The sequence below is a fragment of the Corythoichthys intestinalis genome, chromosome 6 (genome assembly GCF_030265065.1).
Source record: "Corythoichthys intestinalis isolate RoL2023-P3 chromosome 6, ASM3026506v1, whole genome shotgun sequence".
In the NCBI taxonomy this organism is placed as follows: Eukaryota; Metazoa; Chordata; class Actinopteri; order Syngnathiformes; family Syngnathidae; genus Corythoichthys; species Corythoichthys intestinalis.
This window is the reverse complement of record NC_080400.1, coordinates 24,101,976-24,128,918: the sequence shown is the minus strand read 5'-3', so window position 1 is coordinate 24,128,918 and position 26,943 is coordinate 24,101,976. Positions and strand designations below refer to the sequence as shown.

Genomic DNA, 26,943 nt, shown 5'->3' with positions numbered 1-26,943 from the left:
GTCCAGGTACAGTAAACAAACACACCCTGAAAACCTTTGTCACTGCTAAAAACACCGCCACCGAAGCAAGCTATCACTGCTCACAGCATTGCAAAGCAAGGAAAACCATTTACTGATGGCGAATATATCAAAGAGGCGATCTTGTCAAGCTCAGAGGTTTTGGTTGATGGCTTGACTAACAAAGAGACACTCAAAAAAAAAAAAAAGGATAAGCAGCTTAAAGTCACAAAGTACAACCCCGAAATCAGAGCTGAGCCAAGGAAAACAGGGCCAGGGATCACATTAAGGTAGGCATCTTTTATCTTTGTAATATAAAAGAATATCTAAAATGCTGCATATAATTTACTGTTTAAGTTGATAGTGAACAACTAGCTAGTGAACTTTTGCACTTATTTTCAAGTTTTGACATTTTCTACAATATGCATTTATTTTTTAGTTAATTGAAAAAGAATGGTAGTTATACGATTTCAGGATATGTTCATGTTGTTTTCTTTGGGGTAAAATTACAGCTCTGTTGGATATAAAAAATTGGATGTGCGTCATTAATCTCGGTGTGGCACACAATTGACAAGAAAATTTGAAAGTGGCACTCCACACCAAAAAGGTTGCTGACCCCTGTCCTAGATGTTGATTACAGGAACAAGGAGAACTGGCATGACACAGGCAACATAGCAGTATCACATGATGCCAGATAATACATGGAGCAAGTTGAAGACTATCTCTGATGCCACCAAAAAGAGGTTCTTTGACAGTGTAGTTAATTTTTACACAAGTGTTGTGACCAAAATGAACTTGAAAAAAAAATGGTTGCATTTTGTCTTAGCGATTGTCGTGCGAGTGCGCGTCATCGGGGTTGGCAAACAGAAATCTCCCTATTTGCAATTTCTACAACTTAACAGGTATGTACATGTAAGGCCGAGACTTGAATGGAACAACACTTCTTTATTCAGTGTGCTTCTCATCATATATGTCACAGAGACATAACAGAGATTCCTTTTTATACTGTAATACCACACCCACAGGAAGTGCACACTATGGCAACAGCAGTGTGACATAAATATGTCACATCTCCTCCCCCCTTACATAACATGTCCCAGAAATAAACACAAAAATACCTCCTGTTTTCCCCTCATTACTTATTACTTATAAATCCAATCTATCAGGCGGTCGCCTGTCGCGTGCAGGATAACGACGTTCAACAGTCACTTCCGATTTTCCACTTGTGGAAACAGGTTCCGATACCGTTTCAGGTTCCGTTTGTGCATTGGTTGAATTAGACACAATTACAGCAGGATTGTTTGGGTTTGACACATCCGGTAAGCAAGACATTTCTGGTATTACACTGCTAGCATCATCACAATCAATAGACAGTTCTGGAGTAGTGTCTGATGTTCCCAACAATTGATCCACATGGCGACGCCAAACACCATCAGCTGTCTGAACGGTGTAGGAAACAGGCCCGGTTTGAGCAATGATGGTGGCAGGGGCCCACTTTTCCTTACTCTGGTAACTCCGGGCCATAACAGAGTCACCAGGTGCAAAAACTCGGTTCTTGGAATGCAGGTCTCTGTACTTGACTTGCTTCTGTTGATCCATTTGAACAATCTCACTCAGGGTTGGTGGTTTCAGAAGATCCATGCCAGTTCGTATCTCTCGAGAAAACATGAGGCTCGCTGGCGATACTTTGGTAGTTGCATGCACAGATGTTCGGTATTTGAGGAGAAATTCGTGTAGTCTCTGATGGAGTGTACTTTGCCCTTGTGATGCTTTGAGAGCATGTTTGAGGGTCTGCACAAACCTCTCTGCCAGGCCGTTGGTTGCCAGGTGATAGGGAGCCGACTTAATGTGTTGAACCCCATTGGCTTGCAGGAATTCAACCATTTCTTTTGACACAAATTGGGGGCCATTGTCTGAGACGAGTTGTGCAGGGGCTCCGAAACGACTAAACATCTCCCCTAACTTCTCAATTGCCTTTTCCGATGTGGTTGATTTCATGATAGCTACCTCTGGCCACTTACTATGGGCATCGATAGCAACCAGAAACATTCGATTTTCAAAAGGCCCCGTAAAGTCAATATGAATGCGGTGCCAAGGGTCCTGAGGAAAATCCCAAGGATGAAGTGGGGCTGCAGGTGGATTGTTGCGAATCTTCTGGCAAGATGAACAACTTTTTACCGTCTCTTCGATCTGTTTATCTAATCCTGGCCACCAAAAATAACTTCTCGCCATTTCTTTCATTTGAACAATACCACTGTGACCTGCATGCAGTTGCGCAAGCATTTTAGCACGCAATGACTGTGGCACAATCACTCTCCTCCCCCACAGCAAACAACCCGATTGAACAGAAAGTTCCCACCTCCTATCCAAAAAAGGTATGAGAGCGGTTTCTCACACTTGGTTTGTCCTTTAATTACCATGTCCATGACGACTGACAGGTCGGGGTCGTTCCGAGTTGCACGTTTCACTTGCGACGCTGAAATAGGTGCATGTTCAACACTTCGGAAATAGAATATTTCCACTGAGGTAGGCTCATGTTTTGTGACAGGAAGCGGCAACCTCGAAAGTCCATCAGCATTGCAATGAAAATCAGATTTACGATACTTGATGTCATATGAGTGAGCTGACAACAACAAAGCCCACCTCTGAAGACGTGCAGCAGCCAGCGAAGGGATTCCTGCATGAGGTCCCAAAATCGTTGCCAGTGGTCTGTGATCCGTTAACAGAGTAAACTTCCTTCCATACAAATATTGGTGGAACTTCCTCACACCAAAGATAATGCTCAATGCTTCTCGTTCCAATTGAGCATAGTTTGACTCTGCTTTGTTAAGTGTTCTCGACGCAAAAGCAATTGGTCTTTCATCTTCGTTCGGGAACACATGGGAGATGACAGCACCCACCCCATAGGGTGAAGCATCACATGCCAGCTGTATTGGATATGAAGGGTTGAAATGAGTGAGAACCTCTGATGAAATCAGGGCGTTTTTCGCATTTCGAAAAGCTTTGTTACACTCATTCGTCCATTTCCATTTTACATCTTTGCACAACAGCTCATGCAATGGTTTAAGAAGTGATGCCAAATTGGGAATAAACCGTCCATAATAGTTCAATAGACCTAAAAAAGATCTAAGCTGACTCACATTTTCTGGGGCGGGTGCATCCACAATTGCCTTTGTCTTTGATGGAGCCTTCTGTAGTCCTTCGTGGTCTATCACATGCCCGAGATACTCCACCGATGGTCTCAAAAATTCACATTTTTCCTTGCGTACTCGAAGACCATACTGCCTTAGCCTTTTTAAGACAGCATCCACGTTGCGAAGATGCTCCTCGTCGTTGGCACCGGTGCAGAGAATGTCATCCAAGTAACATTGTACTCCTGGCAATCCACTCAAAATTTGATCCATAGCCCGTTGAAACAGAGCAGGAGCAGATGTGATGCCAAAAGGTAATCTGCAATATCTGAAAAGTCCCTTGTGCGTGTTAATTGTCAGCCACTCCCGTGATTCTTCGTCCACATGCATCTGCAGATAAGCTTGGTTGAGGTCAATTTTGCTGAATTTTTGACCACCACTCAGACCTGCAAACAAATCATCAATCAATGGAAGTGGGACGAGCGGAGTTTTCAAAAGGAGCGTGAAGGTGCTGTATAACCAGGCGCTATGGCGGGAGTTATCGGCTCTGTTGGTCCTTTTGATGTGCTTGTGGAACAGTGGCGCTTGTACACAGAGCGGTTCGGCTATTTCGTGGAAGCTAACGAAATAGCGGAAGAGAAAGTGGTGCCCACGTTTTTAAGCGTTATTGGGCCAAAGACTTTCAATTAACTGAGAAACTTGCTTCAACCCGATAAACCTGGTAGTAAAACGTACAGGGAAATCGTGGAAACTCTTAATGGACATTTTTCACCCAAGCCCCTTGTGATAGCAGAGAGATTCCGATTTCACAGGAGAAATCAGGAAGAGGGGGAATCTGTCACTATGTTCGTAGCGGCGCTGAGGAAGCTGGCTGAACATTGTGAGTTTGGTGATGTTTTAGAAGACACATTAACAGACAGATTGGTATGTGGACTGAGAAACGAAGCAACACAAAAGAAGTTACTCTCAGAAAGTGGACTGACATTAAAGAAAGCCTTTGATGTAAGCGTGGCTATGGAAATGGCTTCAAAGGAGGCTCAACAACTGAACATTACGAGCAGAATACACCAAGTGGCAAGTACCCAAAGCAAGGTTGCTGGTCCCTGTTTTAGGTGCGGTAAAACAGGGCACCTTTCCTCCAACTGCTGGTGCAAAGAAATGAACTGTCATCATTGTAGGAAGAAGGGTCATGTTGAGCGTGCCTGTCGGAAAAAAACAAGCACAGACAAAGATAAGGAAATGAATGACAAGAAGAAAACAAAGAAATATGTCAAAGCGGTAGAGAGTGCCTCTACTTCCGAAGATGAAAGTGACGTGCACACCGTGCATGTAATGAGCGTGGACGGGAAGTCAGGGTGTTACTGGGTCACACCAAAGTTAGAGGGTCACCCAGTCAAAATGCAAATAGATACTGGATCACAGGCATCGCTTGTGTCTTACCAAGTCTATAAACAGTGTTTGAGACACCTTCCATTAAGACCGTCAGACACTGTGTTCAAAGCGTACACTGGACACAAAGTGCACATGAAAGGAATGACTGACATTACTGTGCAATGCAAGGATCAAACTGCTAAACTTCCAGTGTATGTCACAAAAGGGAATTTTGCTTCCATCATGGGACGACTGTGGATTAATGCCCTTGGTGTAAATTGGCTAGAAGTTCGGCAGCTGTCAGACGGTTCTTCACAACTACAAGTCATCCTGGACAAGAATGAAGAGGTTTTCCGTGAGGAATTGGGCAGCATGAAGGACATTACAGTGAAATTGCACATTAAGCCAGGAAGCAAACCTGTGTTTATGAAGGCTAGGACAGTGCCGTATGCTATTCATGACAAAGTCGAGGCTGACCTGGATGCATTGGTCAAAAGTGGTGTTTTGAAACCAGTCACCACCAGCGAATGTGACATAAATATGTCACATTTACAATAAGGGTGAATCCCATTTCACCCCTTGGCCCTACCCCTTACCCCTTCCCCCTAGCCCTTGGCCCTTCAAATGGCGCAATAAGGGGTAGGGCTTGAAACGTTAGCCCTACGAATTGGGACACCCCTTCACACTCAAGTACGTCATAAGTCCATTCCGCCAGTTGTGACGTCATCAAAAAGCGACAGAACTAAACAGACACGCCTACTGCTGTGGTGCCCACACTCTCCTTGGCTATGAAGCTATTTTTTACAAATATCTGCGTCGTATCGACGAAAGGCCATCAGGCGAAGGCGTCTTCGACATCTGGGAGCATTGCTGTATCTTGCTGGGGTATGTAGAATAAGAAAGTAATACAAATAACACGTGTGAGTGAGCACTTTTTAGTGTCCAGCCAGCACAAATGGTTGGTAGCCTCCAGAGCTAGCGTGTGAAAGAAACAATGTGTTTGTGTTTGAAAGTCCTTTTAACTGTACATTCGTGATATTTTGTTATACAGAAACAATTTGCTTGCCTTTTTTTATTTGCTGATTTATTGATTGGAGTAGTGTCCTAGCCTGGCTAACCGAACAAAAAGCAACAGCTAACGTGTGGCTTTTGTTACTCGCCTCCTTCCGTTTGAGATAAACATGCTGCTCAGGGGGGTTTGAACCCATTTTTTTGTACCAGGGTCAGATGTGAATACATAAATACATTCACTGCATTGTGTGTGCCATCAATGTGTTGGTTTGGGAGGATGAAAGCCTGTTCTTTCCATGTTTTTCTTTCCAGCAAATGGGTCATCCCACAAATTATTGCCGGTTGGACCATAATATACCTGTTCTAAGGTTGTGATTCAATGTTGAGGCGGACTTGAGGTGGGACCTACACCTCAGCAGAAGAGCCATAAACGCTGTCCAAAAGCTGCTGCAGAGAGAGCAGGACCATGGTTGGGACGGGCAACTGGAGGTCCTGATCTATATATACTGGTTGGCACATGGACTCTCTTACATCGTGGTGGCTCGTGTGTTGATGTGCAATGTATATAATTTTTGGTGATCGTTTTCTTTTTTTTCATGCTTTTTCTCCCATTTTCCCATTACATTCTAATGTAATGCATCACATTTTTATTTTACAAAATAAATCTCTTCAAACCAATATCCGTTTCATTCATATGATGCTGATGTGATAATCATGCTCACAAATTGTTATTCCTTTCTTTTATTAGCAGCTTCTTTTCAGAAATAGTGAACATAGTGCAAATTACAGCTTAAAGTGTCTGAAAGTGTGTGGAGCAACTACAGAAAATAAACAGTATGAATATGACCAGATTAAAAAAATGAACATAAGACAACCATCAATAAACAAAATGAAGAGATGGTGGGGTGACTGGAGCAGGAACAGCACGTGGCACATTCTGGGCTCAGCGACGTTCTAGGGGAACAAACAACATTACATTACAGCTTGCACTTCAATCCATTGAGAAAAAAGGTGTTACAGAATGAGGGAGTGGTGGCTGTGTGTACAATACATCATTATTTGGACATACCATGCACATTAACCAAAAAAAAACAATATATGGCTGTATGTTTACCAAAGCACTTTGGATGATGACATCCCCCTCTGCGCATGGATCCACCAAGAGTGGAGGGTTTATTGCTGCCCTTCCTCTCAGCACCGCGTGCATATCCTCATAATATTGCCACGTTGTGGCGGTCTCCTGGCCTTCATCTGTCCCACCCCCAGAGCAGGGAGTTTTCAGCTCCTGTAAGAAGCAAGACAATGGCAATTGTGAATGTACTTCATTGCTCGCTGACAATATTTCAGGAGTACATAGTATTCATCTACTTAACGGGCATTACTGTTTACCTTGTACTTTTTTTTTTTTTAATTCTCCCATTTTTTGGAGACCTGCTGGGAGGACATCTTCCCCTGCAGCCCCAGCTCCTTGATCAGCTTCCTGTGTTGTAAATGCGAGGGATAACTTATGAATTGCTAATTAACAAACAGACAAACTCTGGCAAAAACATAACCTCCTTAGCAGAGATAATTACTCACTCCCACTGTTGTTTGGCCGAGGCTTTTGACTTCAAGAACCGTTCTTGGTTCTCAAACCTGGTAAGGGTCTTTGTTTGTGCTTGACTCCCTGTGAATCACATTCACGAACATGAATACTTGTGATAATAGGTAGCGAAATGACGCACACGTCGCTCAAAAGCAACTTCTCTATGGTCAATCTAATACATTGCTCGCAAATTTTAAAAAACGACAACTGTGTTGTTTTTAAACTTTCCCCAGCACATTCACATGCATTGACTGATTCCTTATTAATGCAATAAAGAGCGATTTCGCCGATGTGCGTTTATGGCAGAAAAAACTGCACATTGCGACGTCATTACATTGCTCGTGAATTATAAAAAAAACAACCATGTTGTTATTCGACTTTTCCCAGCATCTTCACATGCATTGACTGATTCCTTATTAATGCAATAAAGAGCGATTTCGCCGATGTGCGTTTATGGCAGAAAAAACTGCACATTGCGACGTCATTACATTGCTCGTGAATTATAAAAAAAACAACCATGTTGTTATTCGACTTTTCCCAGCATCTTCACATGCATTGACTGATTCCTTATTAATGCAATAAAGAGCGATTTCGCCGATGTGCGTTTATAGCAGAAAAAAACTACACATTGCGACGTAAGTCCCGCTCACACAATACATCAGTTATCACAACTTAAAACTGTTAAAATAGTTAAATTAGGGATAAACAGAGCTACTTACATTTGTGTACTTCTTTCCTTGGCTCCGCCATTTTGGAAATGATTCTCGGGGTAATCGCTTTGCACCCTGGGAAATTTCGCGTAACCCTCCGTTTGGAGTGAGGGTAGTCATGGCCCTCCGTTAGGAGGGGTGGAAAGCCCTCCCCCTTACCCCTACCCCTGCACATTAGCGTGAATTGGGACAGCCCTACCCCTACACGTGAACGCGCAAAACGGAGGGGAAGGGGTAAGGGGTAGGGCCAAGGGGTGAAATGGGATTCACCCTTTTACTGCTTGAAAATGCTGCAGTATAACATTAAACAAAGGCATTGTGCCATAACAAGGCTCATTTAGCATAGCTTGCTTCCCCCCCCTTTTCAGGAAACACAAAATACAACAGCTCCTTCTGTCGCACTTCAAAATAAAAGAACTTCCTGTCAAATCTCTAGCAGTATATTAATTGTTCAAGAAATAACATTCAGAATAATTTTAGCTGTGTATTTATTACTTTTCAAGGTAAATAATGTAATTAGAAACATTTTATATTTTAACTATATCTTTTAGCTGGTTTTAAACTAAACTATTATTCACTATGAAATCAATTATGCATTTTAACAAAATATTTCAGAACATACATTCTGCACACAATCCACATTTCCACTTTCGAGAAATAAATTAACACAAATTCACGGATTTTGGTTTTCTTTGTCGATATGGCTGTGAAATAGGTTTTAAGTTTTTAAAAAATGGTCTTAATTAGGTCTTAAAATGTCTTACATTTAACTTGAGGAAACCTGTCGCAACTCTGTAAAGGTACCGTAATTTCCCGAATATAAGGCGCACCCGTGTATAATGCGCACTCCAAATCTACTTGTAAAATCTAGGGAAAATTATTATACCCGTGTATAACGCGCACCCTAATTTTAGCACCAATAAATAGAAGAATACAAGAAAACAGCTCGTGTACAGTTACAGAAATTTCATTTTACTGAGTGGTAAAACACAGCACAAGCATAGCACATTGGTAGTTCAAAACATTACCGTAAACTGACAATATGTACGGTAATGGTATGATCTGATAACTTCTTGAATTTACCAGAATCCAGGAGAAAACAAAACAGATATGACTTTTCTTTTAAAGGCTGCTGTATAACTTGCTCGTTTCATCATGATGAATAAATGTTTCCTCCATGGATTGATACGGTAAAATGAAAGTGAGAACGTAAGTCGGAAATCCGAGAGAGCTCATTGCTGTCGACACGACAGTAACAATAGGAACTATTGTTATTTGGGTTTGAGTTTCCCGAGGGACAGATATAGTTAACGAACACAGGAAGTCTGTGTTGTGTTACGTTTGTTATGGTCCGAGTTGCGGAGCTTCAATAAACGTTGACTCAAATGAGTTCAAGAAACTAAATTCTGTGCTTTATGAAGAGTGAAAAAAGCAGAATTGAACACAGACGAAATCATCCGGCCTATCAGAGTGAAGTATCACTGAAAAAAAAAAAAAAGGTGACATCATGTACCGTCATGGTCGGCAACGGATCGCCGCATACCTTTCTTCAACACAACATGGCCGTGTCAATAAATGTACCCATGTATAATGCGCACCATGATTTTACAAGTTGATTTGGGGGAAAAAAAGTGCGCGTTATATTCGGGAAATTAGGGTAGTATATAGAATTTATAGAGTTTTTATGTAAAATACTTTTCTACTCCATGTATGCTCCACCCAATGCCCTGATAGGCATTTTAAATGAGACTGCCCCAAAAATCCCTTTTTCTTACCTTCTGTAGAAGGTTTGTACCAAACATTTTGGGTGAACACGCACCGCTGCACGTCCCCGCGATAGCAATGCTGTTTCACTGGCCTTCGCCCAGTCTCCACTAGGCAAGAACACTGCACACGCAAGCCGGTAACTGCCCACAATTTACAATGGATTCTGTGGACTATATGAGATACCAGCTACCATAGCCCCGACTCCAGTAAAACTCGTACAAGCATGCGCGAGTTAATGCAGAGCATGCACGAGTTTAACACAGAGGCTAAAGAGCATACGACACGAGAAAAAAAGTCTTAAATGGCATTATTATGTGAATTAGAATCATATTTTGAGACGATTCGACTACATACAACAATTTAGCAAAGCGCAGATGACGAGAAATTAGTCTTTTAATCTGCCGGTTAGCCACGCCTACCATTATAGGGCTTTAGCGTCCCCAACAGGTGGATGACGTCAGCGGTAGACTGGGCTCATCGGTTTTACTATTCAGCCCATTGAGGGGGAATTATTCAGAACGAGGAAAACGCGACGAAGAGAGCTGCAAAATGTCATTGTTTCAGTCTTTCTACTCCAATATTTTTACTAGATATTCTTTTTATCCAAGTATTTTTCCCCAATAGCTATATAAATGGCTTGAGAAGGACCAGTCAGCCCGTCGAGGGGGAACTATTCACAACGAGGAGAACGCGATGCTGAGAGCGGCAAAATGTCATTGTTTCTGTCTCTTTACTTCAATATTTTTACAGGATATTGTTTTTATCCAAGTATTTTCCCAAATTGCTAAATAAATGGCATGGTCATGACAAATAACAGTCTTGTGCTGAATGGAATATGAAATAATGAAAATGCATTTATTCAGGACGACATGGCAAAATTACTCCATAATGGTCAAAACTGTCGACTTCACCTTTACTGTTGCACCTCCCGAACGATATTTTATGACACCCAAATCGGACATATGTCATTTCCCTTCCCCGGCTTCGGAGAATGTAAACAAACCAGAAGGCGTGACAGCTAGCTGACATGCTACCCCGAACCGAGTGATGTTTCAAAGTCTTCGAAGCGGAAAATCACACATTACTAGCCTGGATTATTTGACATGATGACCCGGTTGTTGATTGTTTTCGCGGATCAGCAAACCGCCCGGCGGAGAGCAATTTACAGTTCGTTCCCCGGAGGAGGATGGCTGGAGTTGTTGTGCAGCTAACGTGCTGCTAATGAGCAGAGGAGAGCTTTTTACATGCCTATCAATGATTAAACGTAAGTGGTCCTTTATTTAAAGGAGGTTTGTAGTGTTTACTTTGTAATCGCTGTATTCATATTTGACATAATACAAAACAAGATGTTTACTCACTTCCTCGTAAGTCCAATGGTCCCACAGTAAATATCCACGGTGAATGGGAACCTTTTGAAACTCCAAAAAGGCGCATACGCGTCTCCCTCATACAGAATGATTTTTCTGCAGCCGTTTGGCTGGCGTGATGCGAAAAATAAACGTATTAATCCGCAAAATCAGCTGAATCCTTCGTCCTCATACACAACAGTACACTGTTGCGTGAAGAGGACGTCTTCTACCGTACACGTCACAGCGCCCTCCTCCTCAATGCAAGACCGAAGCCGGAAGTCTCTCATTTTCATGGCGCGGGATTAAAAAAACTAAATAAATATAGCGATCGCTTCCACACACATCCAAGCGGTCCATATCATTCAGGGGCATAAAATACCGCGTGTATTATGAAAAAAACATGCTTTTTCGTGTCACATGCACTTTAAAGGCTAATTTATGCTTCTGTGTTGCGGGGATGGAGTAGCGACGGCGTAGACCCTACGTCGTCAATGAGCATTCAAAGTTCTGCGTCAAGGGAACGCGTTGCTCTGTAATTTACCGCCAAGCCACTAGAGAGGGTGTTTTGTTGTGTTTGTGCGGTTTTGGGGGACTCTTGTTGAATTCCTTGAGTTGTCATCCGGTTAGACAACAATGGCAACGGAGATGGAACGCTTGAATGTGGATCATCAACTTATTAACATTGAACAACAAATGTTGATCATACAAAAATTGAGGTGCAGGCGACGCAGAAGACGGTTGCGGAGCTGATCTGTCCGACTGTTGATGCCGAATAGAGACTGGCAGTCAAATTACGAATTCTACCCTCGGGTGGAAGCTAGCAAGCGGCTCCAAGCAATATGTCCAGCATTTTGTCTGAGGTCTGTTAAGCATTGTGGACAGCCCTCCAGTTCAGCTCAAACACAAGTTCAGTTCAAACTTAACCCTTTAAGGTCTGGGCCTATTTTGTCTGATTTTGCATGCCTTTGAAGTTGCCTTTATATTTCAAAGAAAGAATTGTTTACGATGGCCTGGTTTGGTCCCTTTTTTTGTGACACCTTGAACTTCATGTCCAAATTGTTGTTTCCTTCACTGACCAATTATAAATCATCATTTTGGGCCCAAAAAGACCAAAAATTCCAAAATCGTTTTGTCAAAATTTTTAATATTGATGTCCAATTGACAACCAAACATGCGTAACGAACCGTTTTGAAACTTTGTAATATTTATTCAACATGTTAGGATGAACATTCAACCAAAAAAATTTAGAATAAATAGTCTTATATTTGACAATTCAACATAAACAACAGGTATAGCCATAGGCGTTTTTTGCCTTTATACATGCTCTAGTCAAAACAGGTTATATACAGCAGACCAAACAGTGAAGAACAGTGAAAAAATATATACCATCTAACACAAAAAGTGTTTTTTTATGAGTTTATGTATTGCGGCCCATTGCCTGATGAAAACTATGTACACACAATCAAGCTTCTTGAACACACATTTATATACACAAATTGAGAAGACTGATGTGGGAAAAAAATACATATATAACATTGGGGAGAAAAAAGCATTTTCAAAAATATTTACAATAAACAAGTTAAATTTTTTTCAGTCATGCCACTCCGAAAAGCAGTTTCGTCCTGGAATTAGACACGGCTACATCACACAGCTCACACTTCCATGGGGTGTCGGTCCTCTTTCCACCCTTCCATTTTCATTTCACTTTACTTTCATTGTCACTATAAATGTACATGAAAATAAGTCAGTATTTATGAAAATAATAAAGTATAAAATAAAAATATATACAGCAATAAATAATAATGGAAATCTATATGTATGACAATAGAAAGAATACCATAGCTGAATATGTGCTACATCCCTAATCTTCATATAGAAAGAAGAACACCACATTTTATAAATTCCTGCCTGGGATACACATAGTGCACGTACGACTTTGATCTGATATGCACATATTATTATTATATACACAAACACACACTTATATTGCATCAAAATTAACTTTGTCTTGCAATATCAAAACAAACTTTCAAAAGAAACTTTTTCAGCATAAAAAAAAAAAAGTGAGTCGGTTTACCTCTGCTCGTCGATGGCGTAAAAAAAAAAAAGTGAGTCGGTTTACCTCTGCTCGTCGATGGCGTCACCCACGTGTTCAAATCCGTCACTATCTTCACTCGAGGACTCTTCTGAAGAAGAGGATGATGACGAATTTGGACCATCCTCTTCCTCAAGTTGATCAAAAAGCACAATTGCTTGCGCTAAATTTAGTTTTCCGTTCATTGTCAAAGTCACACAAAGTCGCTGCTTGATCCAAACGGCCGTCGCTCGCCACCTCGCTGCTTCAGAACACTCCTCCCTCTCGTTCGGTAGAACCTCGCACGGCAGTTATATTTATTTAAAAAAAAAACGCAATTTGTGCTTCCACTGTGACTTCGAAAGGGTTCGTTTGATTTGTGTTTTTTTCATGGAGCTTCCGTTTTGAAAAAGGACTAGAAATGATGGAAATATAGACATAAACAAATGATCCATGCAGCGTTTTAATGTTTTTTTGAGAGGACAATAAAACTATAAAACTTAAATGACAATATCTCACGTTCTAGTTGGTCGATTGACTTCAAATAATAACGAGAGTAAACCGCAACTTCCGCACTTTAAAACGAGACCAACCAACGGCATGTGGGTGACGTAATTAAAACGTGAGGGCGCTTCAAAGACGACGTGCGCTGAGGACGCGCCGGCGCGTCCTTCGACTCTCAAGGGTTAATATTTTTTGGCAATATCTTGTTTGTACAAGTTTTCCATCAAAACCTCAGTCAAGTTGGTTGACTTGAAATTTTAGCTTAGCTAACTTTTTTTCCCACCATTATGTACTCTAGTGCTACACTGGGCCAACTTAAGCAATGTGGGGTTCAGAGGTTAATAGAAGACTTGCCTTAGAATGAATGTTACTTATCATCTTTCATTTATTTTATTGACATGCAACACTGTTGCACTGAACTTTTGAAAATAATTCTAGTTTGTTCCTTCTCTTTTAGGCAACTTTGAATATAGTCCAATTTATGAAACGGAATATGAAGTATATAATCAAGGGTGAAGAAGAAGGAAGATAGATCAGATAAGGGTGTGATAGGTCAAGGTGGTTGGTGAACCCAGTACACAAAATATTCTAAATTGCTGAAAAAGTATTAGAAATAGATAAGAAAATGAGATAAGAATAAAAAATATAATTTTTGAGCACTGTGCTGCAGACCGAAAGAGTCAAGCTCATGGAATGTATGGAATTTTTTTTAATACAAGCTGTTTTTGGTGTTTGATTTCCCCAAGAAACGCGATCTGCAGGTGTCTTCTTCTTTAAATAAAACAATACAAGTTCTTATAAGCTCCCCATAATTGCTTCCATTCATTTTTCTATTAGCAGGCATCTTCAAAACACATCTAGAAGGAACACCTGCTATAGTGCTCATTGTTTCCATAACAGCATTTGATGGTACGCCGTGAGCACCCAGATGGCCTCTTCGTGGCTAGAGCGCATGTATGTGTTTGCACACACACACGCACCTGATGTTGACTCAGAGCAAGTTTTGGGAAATGACAAAAGCATCTGGCTTTCTTTTTTTATATATAGGAGCTGGTTGCAGTTGTGATGAATTATAGAGTTTACTAAGACTGGCGCGCGTGTGGTCTCAGGAGTATCAACTTATACAGGTATTTTCATTCTCAGACAGGACAAGTCATTTTATATGCCTATTTTTCAAAGTTCTTCTGGGAACATGAACATACACATTGATGGGTAATGGTGACCCACGCACGTTTGTAACCTGGCCTTCCTCCGATAAAATAACAATGTACTATACTCATTTAAAAGAAAAGTTTCATCATCTCCTCTCTTCTACAGGAGCAATACTTGGACCTCAAAGTGTATCCGCACATCTGAAAATTTGTCATAGTGTAAAGTCATTAAAGGGGAAGTTCAGAATTTTTGACATTAGGCTTAATCTTCAAGTTAGCGAGGGTTTAATTAGCTGGCTGAGTTGATTTCAACAAATTCCGTTCAGTTCATTAGTTATTTATTAGTTTCAAGGCTCCGCAGTGGCGAAGCTAGTGTAGTAAATGAGCCCGTCCAAGCATGCCAATAAAAAACAACATGTGCATGCATGAAAATCAGCGATGACCCATGCAATCAATAGTGTTGGCTATGTTTTCAGGATGAAGCGGGGTGAAAGTGGGCCAGAACGGTCAGGAACGCAGTTCCGGTATAAGATTCAGGGCCAGAACACAGTTCCGGTAAAAGATTCAGGGTCGGAATGCTGTTCCGGTATAAGATTCAGGGCCGGAATGCTGTTCCGGTACACGGTGCTTTGATTCCGCAAATATGACAGCAACGCTATGCAAAAGTAAAACAAAACAAAACAAAAAAATGCTAAGCTGCCACACATGCATTTCAGCTCCAAGAAGAAGACAATCTACAAACATCAGATTTACATACAGTACACAAATGTTAACAACAAGCATAATAAAGTGCTTGTGTAGCGTAATCCGTTTCCACCAATATTTATTATTGATTTTATTCCGCGGAGGGCATGGAGGTTTCCCCAGCTGCTGCAGTTGTTTGAGTCTGACGATGATGAGTCACGTCAATGTGCGAATGCACGCAGTAAAGCAAAACGCGTGGACTCATTTATCCGTTCAATGGCGTACCGCACGCAGGCTATTTTTAGACCGTGACGTCGCATCGTAAAGCGGAAGTAAAGCCAAAGTGGGACATTATAGACCCGCCCTCGCAGAGACTCAACGTAAAAAGTGCTACTTTTCTCCGATAATCTTTCAAAAACGAACATGCCGATCACGCATTGCTTTTTTGGAACTTGTAGAAACGACTCTAGACATTACGACACACGAAGGATGTTTTCTTCATACGTTTCCGGAGACCAAAAACTCGGGAGGAAAAAATGTGAAGACCGAATCAACTTGCGCGGACTTTAACACCAGCTCGGCGAATCCATTCACGTTTCATATGCAGTAAACATTATGTTGGGTTGGAATGGTCTTTCAGAGGACAAAGAGGTAAGCCATTTTTATATTTTTAATTTATTTTATTAGCGTAACGTTGTGCCGTACTGCTTCTGTCTGACAATGAATGACCTGAAAAGAATTACAATGGTATCTGACTGCCACTGTTACTGTTTCTGTTGTAAATATATAAAAAAACAACTTTAGTAAGGGGGAAGTGCAAATAAATTATAGGACTAAGATGTGTTATCAATGAAAAAATTTAAAGTGTTCGTTGGCTGTCACTGAGTAGCATTTGCGATCGCTACACAAAGCTAACTAAATTACCCTCAAGAACGGTAAGAGACGTAGGACAACCAGAGGATATATAAGAAAGACAGGGCTGATGGTAAAGGATAGCTTGTTGAAACAGGAGAATGTCATTGTCAGTCGCGTTGACAAAAAAAAGCTAAAGCTATGCTTAGGTCGGCTCGTTTTTTTTGTCTTTTTCAGCCTTCGACACTAAAGCCATCTCTTTAACTGAACATTTTTATGTTCTTCCACATCTATGCCAGTCAATTTGGCACCAGGCACATCATTTTTGGAGAGAATTGGTAGGATTAGCTCAGTAAACATCTATCTTTCCTATTAGGGACAAACGGTGTCTTGTCCTTGCTTAGCAACAGTAGCTAATTTTATGAATATTAATGAGCGGAAGTGACGTGTTGCTTGCGGTACGCCATTGGCTGACATACTGACATGTGATCAGCAGTGATGGTTAGCTCTGATTGGTTCAAATATGCATGTTTTCTGGAACAGCAAAAAAAAAAAAAAGCTTGTTGAATTGATGCGACAAAAAAGGGCAATGCAACATAAAATGGATCAAATCTTAAAGAGCAACAACAGATTTGAGGAGGCTTATTTATCATATTTAGTTTTATTTGCTCTGATGGGGAGGTTCAGAACATAGCTGTCAATGAGCACTTTGGACGTATAATTTTTCATTTATGTTAGGCTACTTATTCATCGGCTTATGATTAAAAAAAAAAAATTTTTTTTTTTGCGCGATCTTCAAAATATATTCCATTTCACTCTGCATAATATAAGTCATTTGTACTTATTTTTCTGAATGTATGTTACTTATCTTTATAAAAAAAAAAAAAAAAAGAGTAAATGTTTACATTAACTTCAATTTTAATATACCACTATATCCCATGTTCTTAAGTAGTTAAAATTGAGATTTGGGATTTAGTATGTGAGGAAATGAGGGAAAATAAAATTTAGGAGATGGAGGTTGGGGTTATTGCTGTTTTCATAAACTTTTATTTTGTAAATCATTGAAAAAATACAATTTTGAATGAAAAATAAACAAATACAATTTCTGGCTCCGTGGCGACCTTCACGTCGAGGAGTTCCGGCAAGAAATTCATGCCACTTTCACTGCTGGAATGAAGTTATTAAAACTTACAATTGCATGTCCAGTAGCTCTGTAGGTAACAGGCTGCAGAGCGGAGTGATATTTTTCCACCGGTGTGTTTATGTCGTAGCCAGCAGCAAATTTCCACAGTTTGTATTGTTCCTTGTTCTTCATAGGGAATTTGTGGAAACTCTCATTTGCCCATTTCTTTTGTCTGTTTCCACAGCCTCTAAATGCATGTTTCACTATGTTACCGTTCTTCAGGCAAGAATCTGTAGACTGATGCTTTTCCAACCTCCAACCAGGAAAAATATAAGTGGAACCCGAACTGAGGTCCCTTGTCAAAAAGTCAGAAACCCTACCAGTACCCCGACTTCATGAATTGCTTCAGTCAGACGTCACTCGACAAAATGCGCTGCCCGTCGAAAAGCAGACTGTCAATAATAAAACTAAAGAAGGAAGCTTTCCGTGTGGTCCATTTACCTTAGACGTCGTTTTTCCTCCACAATTTGATCGCTTACGAGAATTCAGGTTTGCTGGAGGTCAACATGTTTTTCGATTGCCAAAATAAAAAAAAAAAACGCTTGGAATTCTTTGAAATCGCAACTGAGTGGGATAAGTCTGACTTCCCACCTCCCTTGAATGCAACATGATCACGAGTGGCCGAAGCACTCTTCTCTATTGTGGTCGCATTACGCATCTAAAAAAAATAGTCCGTCTGAAATAAATGAATTACGACAGTTTGGTGTGACATTGTTTTGGCCAAATGGGTATTTTGAACAATGATCTGCATTTTGAATTTGTTTGACTATGTTAGATCTGTTAGTATCGTTTTTTAAATTTTTATTTATTAGCATTCTACGAAGGGACCATTGACTCGCGCTAGCTTAGCCACTCCGGAGCCCTGAAATTAATAAATAACTGCACAGAATTTGTTGAAATCAACTCCACTGACTAATTTAAACCCTGCTAACTCTAAGATCAAGCCGAATGTCAAAAATTTTGAACTTCCGCTTTAACTATTACCTATGGTCACTATATACAACTAGAAAATGCAATTTGTGAAGTAACTACATGGGGATGATTTGCTCTGTTGGTCTGTAAACTCTTGCGAATCACTTCACGCTGATCTTGGGTCATTTCCTATTGATTTTGTGGCATTTCTGGTTGACTTCCTGTTGGTTTTTTGTCCATTTCTGGTTCAATTCCTCTTAATTTTGGGTAACTTCCTCTTGATTTGAAGGCATTTTTGGGTCATTTCCAGTTAATTGTACTTCTTGTTGCTTTTGTGTCATTTTCGCGTCACTTCATAGAAGTATTTTATACTCGTATATCCTTAAATTTATGAAAACATCACAACAACCTCCCTATTTAAAAAAAAAAAAAAAAATTATGAGTGATACACACACAAAATCTCCCTTTAAACGTTTAAGTGTTTAATGTGACACACATTTTGAAAGCATTAAAATCTCCTTTCCAATGTCTGTTAATCATCAACCATGTCGTATGTTCACTTTATTCCTCATTAAGCATTTACACAAAGTAATAAAAAGTGATACTGATCCCACATGATGTTTTTGTTTGTCACTGAAAAACAAGTAAAATGTCACGTATACAACAAACCTACACCGAAGCATGGTGGTGCAACAGCTGTGGGGCTGTTTTTCTTCAGCTGGAATTGGGGCTTAGTCAATTTATGAACCACTCAAAACCAATGGTGTAGGTTTAGTCTTAACATTGGTAGGAATGATATAACAGCCTAACCTGCATGTACACTTTTTACTGGGGACGGTACATTAATAAGACCAAACAGAGTATTGAACAGGGGTCAGGGCCACATTTCTCACAAATATGAACCTAATTAATTCATAGGCAAAATGATCAAGGCAAAAATAAATCTGTATTGACTTATACTAAATTTTATGTGAATTGGTTCATGTGATACAACGTTTGATTCAAACCTTTGTTTACAAAAACTACTAAAGAAACATTTTGAAGTGCAAATCCCTTAATTTAAAAAAATGGAGAGCTATCCAAGAATGCGTCCACTTTTGGGGGACACTGGAGCACCCCTAGACTCAAACTAAAGTATTGTAATATAAAAGTGATTAGGGAAAGAAAATCATGAAAAAAATCTGAGGTATTCAAGGATTGATCTACATCTGAGTCATCCTAGACTACCCCAAGACCCGAACCAAAGTACTCTCATGAAATTCTGATGTGTGATTTCATTTCACAATTTTTTTTTTTCATGTCAGTTCATATTCATGTCAGTGTGCCTCTCAGTGGACCCATTCTTGGGACTTGCACTCTGAAGCCACGGCGTTGCATTACTGTAATGCACATAATGCAAACAATGATCGAAATGAGAGACGGCTAGCTTGACTTCGTTATTCCTTGTGGAGGCTGGCCTGACTGCAGTAGTTTTGCAAGTTAGCAAATTCACACAAATGAATGCTATGTTTACTCTGATGCAGGTTAGACTTTTAGTAGCAAGTTAATTAGTTAAATTAGTGGTGTTTCCCCCACTTCCACAACATTGACGTCTTAACTTATTTACAGTGGCTTGTGCTGGCCAAAAAAAAAAAAGAAAGGGGTGGAGGAGGCGGCATGTTATCTTTCTGTCGGCGGGGTTGCGTGAGTGTGCGTCTGTGTGGCGGGAAGGGGGCGGGTCAAGTCATCAGCCAATGAAACGTGCATTTGAGGGGAGAAAAATGGACCAGCACATTCAGCAAGTGAAAAGGGATAAATGTAAGTCTGAACATAATAAAAATAATTCACTTAATAATGTTAGGGTGTTTCTATCCTTACAGACTATTTAAATTACCCATATAACTGAACTCATTACATAATGCAAATAAGGTGGCTTAAAAGTTGGTGGGGACAATTTGAGCATCCTGAAAAGTTGGTAGTGTTATGTCCCTACCGTCCCTATGCAAACCTTGCCTGGCACGGCCAGACTGTTCTCCCTGTATTTTTCAAACACTGTGAGAATAGTCTGGGACCCAGCCCCTTAACACTGGAACTACCGGGTTTTTTTTGGGCTATAAAGAAATACCGGAAGGGCGTCAAATGACCTCGATACCAAACTGACTACTTGGCGGTGTCAAACAATAGACCACTCAAACAATCAATCAAGCAGCCTAGGTGTGAAGGGGGTGGGGGTCACTCTGGATATCAGCAACTAGTATCTTGAATATTTGCAAATCCAGACTTGTTACCTCCTGGGTTAGTGTAAACATGATGAGAGGACCATGTGGCAGACTGTCTACATTTTAGAAAAATTCAGTGTTAGAACATCTGGGACAAATCCTATCAAGCACCTTTACTTTGTCTTGACAAGTCCAACATTCAGTTGTCAAGGTTCACAGTTTATTATGTTCAAGCATACAATGATAAGGAACTTTCCACAGCAGCTCAAACAGCTGTTTTGTCACAGCAAACACAAGTTTCGGTATACATTACATACGCAAACTGCAGCTTTTGGAAGATGTAAAAAGGTTGTCCGCCCAATTGCCTGCCTGAGCGGTCCAATGTCCAACAACCAACAACTGTTTTGTCCAACTGGAAAAGCCTATTCAGAAGAGGGAGAGAAAATGGTCTCTAAAGATGCTCATTGCCTCAGACAACAATCCAATGGCACCTTTCTGTCTCCATACAGTTTACACATACATACAGTACATGTGAGCCTTACTGTAAGTCTGACCACAGTATGATTCCATGCATTAAGTTAAAAAAAAAAGAAGAAAAAAAAAAAGCCTAGTATGTTCAATTTGGTTTACTCATAGGATAAAACTGTAAGAGTTGAAGGGACAAGTAAACACTTAAAAGAAAAGTCACATCCTGTCAGTAGTTTGGTCTATTTTATGGTGGCTTTTGCACAGGCCAGGTAGATTAATGGTCTTTCGAGCCCGAACGAACTCGACCGTGCAATCAGATTCGTTTATTTGCATGACGTGTTCTTAACGAGCAATGTCACTCTTAAGCAGTGTTGGGCACGTTACTTTAAAAAAGTAATTAGTTACATTACTCACTACTTCTTCCAAAAAGTAACTGAGTTAGTAACTGAATTAATCTATAGTAAAAGTAACTAGTTACCAGGGAAAGTAACTATTTCCGTTACTTTAAAAAGAACTTGTTGTATGTCAAAGAATTTGAAATTTTCTGAGCAGTATTCGAGTCAGTGGAATAGAGAAGAACAGACAGGTAGTTAACTTGTTAGGTGCTTCAGCAGATTTGAATTGCTTACCACGGATGTCGACAAAAGCTTTGCCCCGGGACATAAATTACACATTACATGCAAGTTCTTTCCTTTAATTTCGACAAACTTGATATAGTGTCTATATCTCCACCTCTTAAAGGACAATTTTTCTTCTGACTGCTCTGCCATTCCGACCCTGTGCATCTGTTTTGCGTGTGTGTGTGTTTGCCGCACGCGCTGTTCCGGTTTGCTTGTGAAATCATCGGCTCTGATTGGCTTACCACGACACATGACTCTAACGCTCAGCCAATCACAATCACTTCCATCGCATCTCTCGAGGGGCTGCATTCAGGTAGGCTAGTTTCCCGACAATTCACGTCACCTTCAAAGCGTCTGCCGTCCTCAAGATGGAAGCAGAATTATTGCTGGCTGACAGTGGGAGAGGGGAACGAGGCTAGCATCAGGTGTAGCAAACACAGAAACGTTACCAAACTTTGGAAAGCATTGTCTAATTGAATGAGCAGGGACAAACAGCTTGGAGTCAGAAGTACGTATTCTCGAACCTCAATGCGCCCCAAGTCTTGGAGCAGAGAGTCGACTCGACACGGCTGGTAGTTTCTTCAATTTATTCAGAGTAAGTAATGCACCGCTTTGACCGTCAGTAACGGTAACGGCGTTGTAACGGCGGAAAAAGTAATTAGTTAGATTACCCCGTTACTGAACAAATAACACCGTTACGTAACGGCATTATTTATAACGGTGTTACTCCCAACACTGCTCTTAAGCGTCGGAAGTCATCTCCACAACAACATAGATGGCGAACGGGATAGCCGAGAATATGTTCCAATTAGCGGTAAATTCAGTTTTATATGACCAAAAACACATCCAGTCGCTAAAACCCAGCAACCGGCTCACGCTAGCCATGTTGAATAAACTTGTCCGTTCTCCGCTCTCCTCGTATACAGTATTTATGTCCTTGCGCTAAAGTTTCTTGTCGCTTTATTAAAGTCACGTCCACCCGTCGCTGATTGGTCTACTCTGCTGTCTGTTTGCTGTGGCTTGCTCCGCCCTGGGAATTTGATCCGCCAAACGGTCGCCAGACTCTATAGCTGGAACAGCGGTGAGTCTGGAGTTCCTGGCTAATGCAAACCTATGCCCTTGCTCAAAACTGTGGTAAAAAAAATCTTCAGACTTCTCCGAGAAAGTCAAATTATTGTCAGGAAAAGCCTACGAGAAAATTTGAACTCTATCTGTGGTGAATCAAAGGTGCTTTAAATGGTGGCGTATGTGTTGCAGTCTCAAAATGCTGTCATTATGACATAGGAGTGCAGATTTCTCATATCCACTGTATCCATTGTACCTAGTACTTACACACAGCAATAGCTACTTTGCAGCTGAGTAAATAAAGCCTTTAACTGTGATGAATATGAGGAAAGCCCGTTTGTTAGTTCTTTTCTGCTGCTCATTTCTTTGTCAAAAGACATGAGATAAAGTGAAAGTGTCATCAGCAGATGAGGACACATGCTTCTGGACGCTGACGTACAAAACAGAGGAAATGGTGCGCAAACGGGGATAGCGAGAGGTGAAAAAGAGGGGAAACAGTGAGCTCAGACTCACACAAACCTGCTGAGAAGCGCGAGGCCGCAGATGTTTCAAGTGCAAATCTGATCTTTAGGCCAGGCCTTCGCCCTCCTCTTCTTCTCTTTTCCACCACTCCACTTTTCCCCTCCATATTTATTTCTCCTTTACCTTTAGGAACAGCATGTGTTAAAGACCAAATGTGAAGTAATTTCATAAAATGCCAAATAGGATCAAAATTAAAGTAATTAAACATTGTCCAACAAATAAAGCATGAAAAAATAATTTATATGTTGTATATTTGACAAAATAATCGCGTTTCCGAAGTTCGAGCCTGAAAGGGGACGAACCCGGAAGTGACACGTCACACCGAGAACAGCGATGGCAGCACTCCATACGGCCGCCATACAAAGCCCTTCAAACAATGAGTCGAACAGCAATATAAGCGATAGATCGAGTGCAAGTGAGGAGATCCAAGTCTTTCAAGAGTTGGAGGAAGAGGAGGAGGTTGGAATTTTATGTTGGACGGTACATGTATTAGCCAGACGCTAATCAGGATGCAAACAATGTGCCCAGATTACCTGACATGGAATGGAGACAAGACCCATCAAGATTACAAGATTGGTAGGCTGTTATTATTTTTATGATTTGAAGCATGTCAGGTCAATAAACCACTTACTATTGCCTGGGATAAAAGAAAAGTTTTGACGAATCCCCGATCATGTTGTGGAATGAACAGTAGAAGCTAGCGACGTTAGCTTTTATTTACCTGACATGTTTCGGTGAACACTTCCGCCTTCGGACCCTCTGACGAAGGTGGAAGTGTTCGCCGAAACATGTCAGGTAAATAAACCACCTACTGTTGCCTGGGGTAAAAGAAAAGTTTTGACGAATTTATAAGTGTAGGCAAAATGAACTCAGTACACTATGATCGGGGATTGCCACGAGTTAGCTTCTACTGTTCATTCCACAAAACGATCGGGGTTTTGCCTTGAGTTACCATTCGGCTAACGTCGCTACTTTCTACTGTTCATCCCAAAACAGTTGGCAGCTCTGCTTTGACAAAGTCATCAGTCATCTATCAAAAAATCGCACTGACTTTTTTGCAAATCCTTGATCATAAGCAGACCGGTTGAGGAAGCAGGCATCTTCGAAGTATTTGTAGCAGAGAACACTACTCGATGATGGCGTGAAATTCATTCGCTTCGTGCGAACGAAAGATGTCAATTTACGTGCCCTGCTATCCTTTGGCCACTCATACAACTTTTCTTTAGATTGAGAACAATACATCGCCACACACTGCCGTGGCATCTTACCGAGAAGCAATGCAACAATACTGTTCTATGGCGGACTTCCCTCGCAGTTCTCTGTGTGACGTCATTTCCGAAGATTTCCGAAGATTGTCGAAGAAAAGCTTTTTCGTTGTCAAGGGCGTTGCTATGGGTTAAACAAAGAATCTGGAAGGGTTGCGTTAATGAAAAAATAACGAAAATATGCTTATAATTGTTTAGCCATTGATATTATTCAAAAACATGGTTGGCCAACCTTACTTCACATTTGGTCTTTAAGGCAGCTCGTGCAAGTGCTATGGCTTTATTCATATACATATACAGTATAGACTGGTAAGTGTACACTCAACAATCTCCCCTTTGCTGCAGATGCCCTCATTCATGTTGTAACAAGTGTCACTTTCCCATAGTGTCATGCAAAGACATAATCTATTCCATTTCATAACATGTCACCTTGCTGACGGATCTTGATTAAAAATTTGTCACCTTTCTGACCGGCATGTGCCAAATAGTAGTTCATTTCATTCGATAGATTCATTTTTTAAATATCTATCTATCTGTGTCATGGCTCCACAGTTTCCACCTTGCCGCAGAGGCCCGTTTTTTTTTTCCAATCTTAACAGCCACAGGACAAAAAAAGTATTTAAATTATCATTTATTAAAACAAACAAACAAACAAACAAACAAACAAACAAACAAACAAACAAACAAACAAACAAACAAACAAACAAACAAACAAACAAACAAACAAACATCTCTGTGTGACGGCTCCACTATCTCCATTTGTCTGCAACGTCCCAGTTTACACGCGCCCATGAGTCTCTATTCGAGTGTGTTGCCTTAAAAACAGTCACACGAGAAAGAGTGAGTGTCAGACAGAGAGAGAGAGAGCGAGCGAGAGAGAAAGAGAGAGAGAGAAAGAGAGAGAGAGAGAGAGAGAGAGAGAGAGAGAGAGAGAGAGAGAGAGAGAGAGAGAGAGAAAGAGTTTTTGTCTTACAACACTTTTTAATTATGGATTCATCTGTAAGTTTCCACTTTGCTACCGCGATCCATTTTTTTCTACCTTCTCATCTTGAATAAAATACAACAATAGCAATAGCAAGCTGATAAGCTAATAATATAATTTCATAACACATCACTTGTATTAAAGTGCATGTGACACGAAAACGCATTCTATTTCATAATACACGCGGTACTTTATGCTCCTGCATGATATGGACCGCTTGGATGTGTGTGGAAGGGATCGCTATATTTATTTAGTTTTTTGAATCCCGCGCCATGAAATTGAGTGACTTCCGCCTTCGGTCTTGCATTGAGGAGGAGGGCGCTGTGACGTGTACGGTTGAAGGCGTCCTATTCACTTTCCAGCCGTACTGTTGTGAATGAGGACTAAGGATTCAGCTGATTTTGCGGATTAATACGTTTATTTTTCGCATCACGCCAGCCAAATGGCTGCAGAAAAATCTTGCTTTATGAGGGAAAGGCGTGTGCACCTTTTTGGAGTTTCAAAAGGTTCCCATTCACCGTGGATATTTGCCAAAACAAGCCTGACTACTGTGGGACCATTGGACTTACGAGGAAGTGAGTAAACATCTTGTTTTGTATTATGTCAAATACGAATACAGCGATTACAAAGTAAACACTACAAACTTTCTTTAAACAAAGGACTACTTACGTTTGGTCATTGATAGGCATGTAAAAAGCTCTCCTCATGCACATTAGCTGCACGTTAGCTGCACAACAACTGCAGCCGCCCTCCTCCGGGGAACGAGCTGTAAATTGCTCTCCGCCGGGCGGTTTGCCGGTCCGCGAAGACAATCGACAATCCAGTTATCATGTCAAATAATCCGGGCTAGTTAAGTGTGATTTTCCAATTCGAAGGCTATGAAACATCACTCGGTTCAGGTTAGCATGTCGGCTAGCTGTCATGCCTCTTGGTTTGTTTACATTCTCCGAAGCCGGGGAAGGGAAATGACATATGTCCGATTTAGGTGTCATAAAATATCGTTCGGGAGGTGCGACAGTAAAGGTGAAGTCGACAGTATAGACCATTATGGAGTAATTTTGCCATGTCGTCCTGAATAAATGCATTTTTATTATTTCATATTCCATTTAGCACAAGACTGTTATTTGTCATGAACATGCCATTTATTTAGCAATTGGGGAAAATACTTGGATAAAAAGAATATCCTATAAAAATATTGATGTAAAGAGACTGAAACAATGACATTTTGCAGCTCTCTTCGTCGCGTTTTCCTTGTTGTGAATAGTTCCCCCTTGGCGGGCTGACTGGTCCTTCTCAAGCCATTTATTTAGCTATTGGGGAAAAATACTTGGATAAAAGGAATATCCTGTAAAAATATTGGAGTAGAGAGACTGAAACAATGACATTTTGCGCCTCTCTTCGTCGCGTTTTCCTTGTTCTGAATAATTCCCCCTCAATGGGCTGAATAGTAAAACCGATGAGCCCAGTCTCCCGCTGACGTCATCCACCTGTTGGGTACGCTAGAGCCCTATAATGGTAGGCTTGGCTAACCGACAGGTTAAA

General features: G+C 40.8%; 1 protein-coding gene and 1 long non-coding RNA gene across 2 annotated transcripts; both read right to left on the bottom strand.

Moving 5' to 3' along the window:
- Positions 1 to 1,143: 1,143 nt before the first annotated feature.
- On the bottom strand, positions 1,144 to 4,007 carry LOC130917732 (uncharacterized protein K02A2.6-like). The gene is made up of 3 exons (XM_057839394.1): positions 3,901 to 4,007; positions 2,641 to 3,747; positions 1,144 to 2,359 (listed from the first exon to the last, which is right to left on the bottom strand). The coding sequence occupies exons 1-3, from the start codon at positions 4,005 to 4,007 to the stop codon at positions 1,144 to 1,146; spliced, it is 2,430 nt and encodes an 809-aa protein (XP_057695377.1).
- A 2,146-nt stretch (positions 4,008 to 6,153) lies between these two features.
- Positions 6,154 to 8,073, bottom strand: LOC130917788 (uncharacterized). Its single transcript, XR_009063516.1, has 5 exons — positions 7,815 to 8,073; positions 7,089 to 7,176; positions 6,900 to 6,990; positions 6,625 to 6,795; positions 6,154 to 6,464 (listed from the first exon to the last, which is right to left on the bottom strand). It is a non-coding gene; the product is annotated as an uncharacterized LOC130917788 (long non-coding RNA).
- Positions 8,074 to 26,943: the final 18,870 nt, after the last annotated feature.